At 40.0% G+C, this 6,000-nt stretch overlaps 1 protein-coding gene across 1 annotated transcript in view; it reads left to right on the forward strand.

The window, feature by feature from the left end:
- Nucleotides 1–5,788, forward strand: part of UMPS (uridine monophosphate synthetase) — a 45,666-nt gene extending 39,878 nt beyond the window's left edge. Inside the window, exon 6 of the mRNA XM_004002987.6 lies at nt 5,243–5,788. Within this exon, the coding sequence (XP_004003036.2) occupies nt 5,243–5,412 (170 nt within the window). The 3' untranslated portion in view covers nt 5,413–5,788. The remainder of the gene's footprint in view (nt 1–5,242) is intronic.
- Nucleotides 5,789–6,000: the final 212 nt, after the last annotated feature.

Raw genomic sequence — 6,000 nt, forward strand, 5'->3', positions numbered from 1 at the left:
CTCAACAAACTGAGAATGAAAACCATATGATCATCTCAATAGATGCAGAAAAAGCTTTATGATGAAGACTCTCCAGAAAGTGGGCATAGAGGGAACTACTTCAACATGTTAAAGGCCATGTATGACAAAATCACAGCGGTGAAAAGCTGAAAGCATTTCCTCTAAGATTGGGAACAAGGCAAGGATGTCCACTCTTGCCACTTTTATTCAACATAGATTTGAAGGTCCTAGCCGTGGCAATCAGAGAATGAATCTAGGTGCTTAACTGAGACCCCCTTCTCTCTGGGACACTGATAAGTCTTGGCACACCCTCAGTTACTGGGAGCTATTACAAATATAATAGGCTGCTTTGATAATCAGAAGATCTGAGAAACAACCAGGACCTAGGGAAGGGTTGAATGACAAGGTTCATCTCCTACATGAGGCTATTCCTTCAAGACTGGGAGAGACAAGTGTTTCATCTAATGCATAGAAACCAACCCAGAGAAAAGCAGAATGAAGAAACAGAGGCATGTGTTCCAAGTGAAAGAACACGATAAAAGCCTCAGGGGAAAAAACCCTAATGAAATGGAGATAAGTAATTTACCTAATGATGAGTTCAAAGTAATGGTCATAAAGGTGCTCCCCAAACTCCACTTCAATAGAGGTGGGACATACTAGTCACAGAGCTGAGGAACACAGTAGCATAACTGAAAATACAGTAGAGTGGTTCATTAGTAGACTAGGTGGAGCAAAGGAACTTGAGGAAAAGGCAGTGGAACTTACCCAGTCACGACAGAAACCAAACAAGAAAAAAGTAAAGATAGCTTAAAAGACTTACGGGACGCATCAGGCAGACTGACATTCTCATCATCGGAGTCCCAAGAAGAAAAGATAGAGAAAAGGCTAGAAACTTACGTGATGAAATAATGGCTGAAAACTTCCCTATTCGAGGGAAGGAAATGGACATCCAGACGCAGAAAGCCCAGTGTTCCAGATGAGATGAGCCCAAAGAGACCCACATCAAGACACATTATAATTAAAAACACCAAAAGCTAAAGATAAGGAGAGAATCTTATAAGCAGCAAGAGAAAAACTTCTTGTATACACATGACCCCCACCACGAGACTATCAGCAGATTTTTCAGCAGAAACTTTGCAGATCAGAAAGCAGTGGCATAATGTAGCAGAAGTGTGAAGAAAAAAAAGCTTGTAACAAAGAACTCGAGCTGGCGGAGTTACTCAGAATTGAAGAGTTTTCCAGATTAGCAAGTCTGAATGAGTTCAAGCATAGCTACACTGGCTTTACAAGAAATGTTAAAAGGACTTCTTTAGGCTGAAAAGAAAGGGTGCTAATTAGTAACAAGAAAACTTAGGAAAGAAAAGTTTCACTGAAAAAGCAAATATAGTCAAGGTAGTGAGTGCATCAACCCAGAGAAGGCAATCGCACCCCTCTCCAGTACTCTTGCCTGCAAAATCCCGTGAACGGAGGAGCCTGGTGGGCTGCAGTCCATGGGGTCGCTAAGAGTCAGACACGACTGAGCGACCTCACTTTCGCTTTTCACTTTCATGCATTGGAGAAGGAAATGGCAACCCACTCCAGTGTTCTTGCCTGGAGAATCCCAGGGACCGGGGAGCCTGGTGGGCTGCCGTCTATGGGGTTGCACAGAGTCGGACATGACTGAAGCAACTTAGCAGCAGCAGTGGATCAACCACTTAAAAGGTTGAGTCAAAAGTAGTGAAAATAATTACAACTATAGAATTAATAGCTAAAGAACACATAAGACAAAAAGATGTAAAATGTGGCATGAAAAACATAAAACTTTGTGGAGGGAATGAACATGTAGAGATTTAGAATGTAGTCAAACTTATCAACTGAAAATAGAATATATAATAAACCACATGGAAAGCACAATCCTATAGCAGACAAGCAGAAGATGAAGAGAAAGGAATCTAAGCATACCACTAAAGAAACTCATATGCAAGTGGAAGAAAACAACAGAAGGAAGAATAGAGACTCAATTATGCAGGAAAAGTATTTGACAAAATTCAACATCCATTTATAAGACTCTTAACAAAGTGGCTATAGCAAGAACTTAACATAAGTAAGACCACAGCCAACATCATACCAAAAAAGGTGAAAGGTTTTCCTCTAAAATCAAAAACACAACAGCAATGCCCACTTTTGCCACTTTTATTCAAGTTAGTTTTGGAGATCCTAGCCAGAGAAGTTAATCAAGAAAAAGTATAACAAAAAGTATCTGAATTGTAAAGGAAGTAGTACAGCTGTCATTATTTTTAGAAGACATATTACTATATATAGAAACCCTGCAGACTCAAAAAAACTGTTAGAACTAATACACAGATTCAGTTAAGTTACAGGATACAAAGTCAAAAATCTGTTGTATTTTTATACACTAACAATCAGAAATTAAGAAAACAGTCCTGTTTACAACTGCATCAGAAAAAATACCTACAAGTAAACTTAACCAAGGAGGTGAAAGGCCTGTACACTAAAAACCATAAGACAGAATCATTTTTTAAGGACAGTGGGCACAAAAAGAAATGGAAAGATATTTCATGCTCATATACTAGAAGAATCTTGTAAAGATGTCTGAATTACCCAAAGCAAACTACAGATTCAGTGTAATCCCTACTAACAGTCCAATAGCACTTTTCACAGAAATAGAACAGAGTCCTAAAATTTCTTTGGAATCACAAAAGGCATCAAATAGCCAAAGCAGTCTGGAGAAAGAATAATAAAACTGGAAGCATCACACTCCCTGATTTCAAATTATATTACAAAACATAAAAACAGACATCTAGATCAATGGAACAAAATAGCCCAGAAATTAACCCACATATACATGGTCAATTAATTTTTGAAAAGAGCCAAGAATATACAATGGGGATAGGACAGCCTCTTCAATAAAGTGGTGTTGGGAAGACTGATTAGCCACATGCAAAAGAATGAAACTGGACCACTGTCTTATACCATACACAAAGCTTAATTCAAAATGGATTAAAGCCATAAGTGTAAAATCTGGAACCATACAGTTACTAGAATAAAACATATGTGGTAATCATCGCTACATCAGTCTTCTCAATGATTTTTTAAAAATCTGACTCCAAAACAACAAAAGCAGAAATGAACAAGTGGGACTTCATCAAACTTGAAAGCTTCCACAAGGCAAAGGAAACCAGCAAAATAGAAAGGCGACTTACTGAATGATTGTTCCCTGGTGGCTCAGATGGTTGAGTTTGCCTGCAGTGCAAGAGACCTGGGTTTGATCCCTGGGTTGGGAAGATCCTCTGGAGAAGGAAATGGCAATCCATTCCATATTCTTGCCTGGAGAATCCCTTGGACAGAATAGCCTGGCAGGCTATAGTCCTTGGGGTCACAAAGAGTTGTATACGACTGAGCAACTAACACTTTCACTTACTGAATGATAGAACATATTTCCAAATCATATGTCTGATAAGGGGTTAGTGTACAAACGTAAAGAATTCATACAGCTCAATAAGAACGACAGAACAATCAGATTAAAAAATTGGCAAAGGGGATTTCCCCGGTGGTCCAGTGGCCAAGACTGCATACTCCCAAAGCAGGGGGCCCAGGTTTGATCCCTGGTCAGGGAACTAGATCCCACATGTCCCAACTAAAGATCCCACATGCCCCAACCAAGACCCAGCACAGCCAAATAAATAAAAATAAACAGTAGGTAAATATTTTTTAAATTGGCAAAGGATCTGAATAGACAGTTTTCAAAAAGAATACAAATGGCAAAAAATGCATAAAAAGAAGCTCAGCATCACTAATCATCAGGAAAATGCAAAGCAAAACCACAATGAGATACCACCTCCCACTTGTTAGAATGACTACTATCAAAGCTTTTTCTCCATGATCAGAAACAAAATAAGGATGCCCTCTATCACAAGAAATAACAAGTGTTGGTGAGGATGTGGAGAAAAGGGAACTCTCGTGCACTGTATGTGAGAATGTAAATTGGTGCAGCTCCTATGGAAAACAGTATGGAGGCTCCTCAAAAAATTAAAAATAGAAAGACCATATGATCCAGCAGCTCCACTTCTGGGTATTTATCCAAAGAAAACAAAAACCCTGACTCGAAGAAATATCTGCACCCCCATGTTCACAGCAGTAGTTACCACAGCCAAGACAGGGAAACCAGCTAAGTGCCCTTAGCTGGGTGAGCAGACGGAGAAGATGCAGTATACACACACAGTGGAGTATCGCTCAGCTGTTACAAAAGAAACTTAGGAGCTGTGACAGAATGGATGGGTACCCTTGAGGGTACTGTGCTAAGTGAGGTAGGTCAGAGAGACGAATACTGTGTATGATCCCTCATATATGTAAGCTAAGAACCAAAAGAACAAGCTCATAGACAAAACAGATTGGTTGCTCCCAGAGTTGTAGGGTGGGATGGATGGAATGGATGAAGGGAGTCAAAGGGTAGAGACTTGAAGTTACAGAGTAAGTCATGAGGATGTAATGTACAGCTTGCCAAACTTGTTGCTGTTTGAAAGTTGTAAATCTCAAAAGTTCTTACCACAAGGAAAAAAAAAATTCTGTGGTTATATAAGGTAACAGGTGTTAACTAGACTTACTGTGATGATGTATCCAAATACTGAGTGTTTCCAAGTACATTCATAATGTATAATGTATCCAAATACTGAATCATGGTGTACATCTGAAACTAATGTCATGCGTCAGTTACACTTCAGTGAAAAAAATTTCTCAAAAAAAAAGGCCAGAATTAAGAATTAGGATCTGTACATAATCTAAGCATTTGGTTAGAGTTGCAGGGAAAGCTTCACGCACATGGTGATGGTCAGGGCAGATGCCTTATGAGGACTTTTCCAACAGCGTGGCACCGTGATTCTAAAATGTATACTAAATAGTCTTAAAAAATAAATAGTCTTCAATTGTGAGGTCATTTTTATTGCATTGTATTAAGCATTGAACCTTTTAGGGAAAAATAAATTTTTTTTTTTTTTTTGGATACTGTTAAAGTGTAAATGCTCTAAAATGAGACATCAAAAAGGAATTGGTGAGCATGTTTCCACTGTGGAGGTCTCTGGCCAGTTTAAGAGTCTCTTCATCTGCCTTTATTCAGTTGCTGTGTAGAAGGGGCATGGTGAACAAGAGCATATTCCTATTTAAATCAGGTTAGATACTTCTCAGAAAGGTGACGTTTCAGGGTTTTTTCATTTTCTGTATTAAACAGACTTCTGTGTGTTTGTAGGTGATAATCTCGGCCAGCAGTACCACAGCCCACAAGAAGTCATCGGCAAACGGGGCTCTGATATCATCATTGTGGGCCGGGGCATAATAGCGTCAGCTAATCATCTGGAAGCAGCCGAGATGTACAGAAAAGCTGCTTGGGAAGCTTACTTGAGTAGACTTGCTGTTTGAGCCCCTTGGATATGCTTTTGGGGTGGCCCTGAAGATAGACACATGGACTCCTGAGATGCTACTGGCTTGAAGCAATAAGCGGCCTTTAATCCTGCTTGGATTTTTCCACGGGTCCTGTGTGGAACTGGAGTTACCACGGTCTACCGGAAGTATTTAGTGACTTATGATCACTGCACTGTCACTATAATCAGTTCAAGATTTCTTTTACTGAGACTGATGTTGGTTAGGCAATCAAACCCTATTCTGTTAGAATGTCACATTTGAGGACTGTGCCCCCGCCTCCCCGCCCCCCACCATCTCCAGGTCAGACCTTTTGATTCTTTTAACTGCCGTGAGACAGAAATTTTATGTCATAAAGAGCCTAAAACCAGTACAACATTTCTGTGCCCTTTATTCTGTGTCTAATGTGGTACCCTAATAATATGTAAATTTTAGCCATTCTGCCTAAAAGGAATAGTCCAGGTGTCTAAATGGTGCTAGCTCCCAGCACTGCTACCGCTCACTCACTGGAGAGGGCCTGCTGGGGAAGCAGGAGATGAGCCCCTGAAGCCTGTGTCTGGCTTTCATTTCAACATGGAGAGGGCTTCT

The sequence above is a fragment of the Ovis aries genome, chromosome 1 (genome assembly GCF_016772045.2).
Source record: "Ovis aries strain OAR_USU_Benz2616 breed Rambouillet chromosome 1, ARS-UI_Ramb_v3.0, whole genome shotgun sequence".
NCBI lineage: Eukaryota > Metazoa > Chordata > Mammalia > Artiodactyla > Bovidae > Ovis > Ovis aries.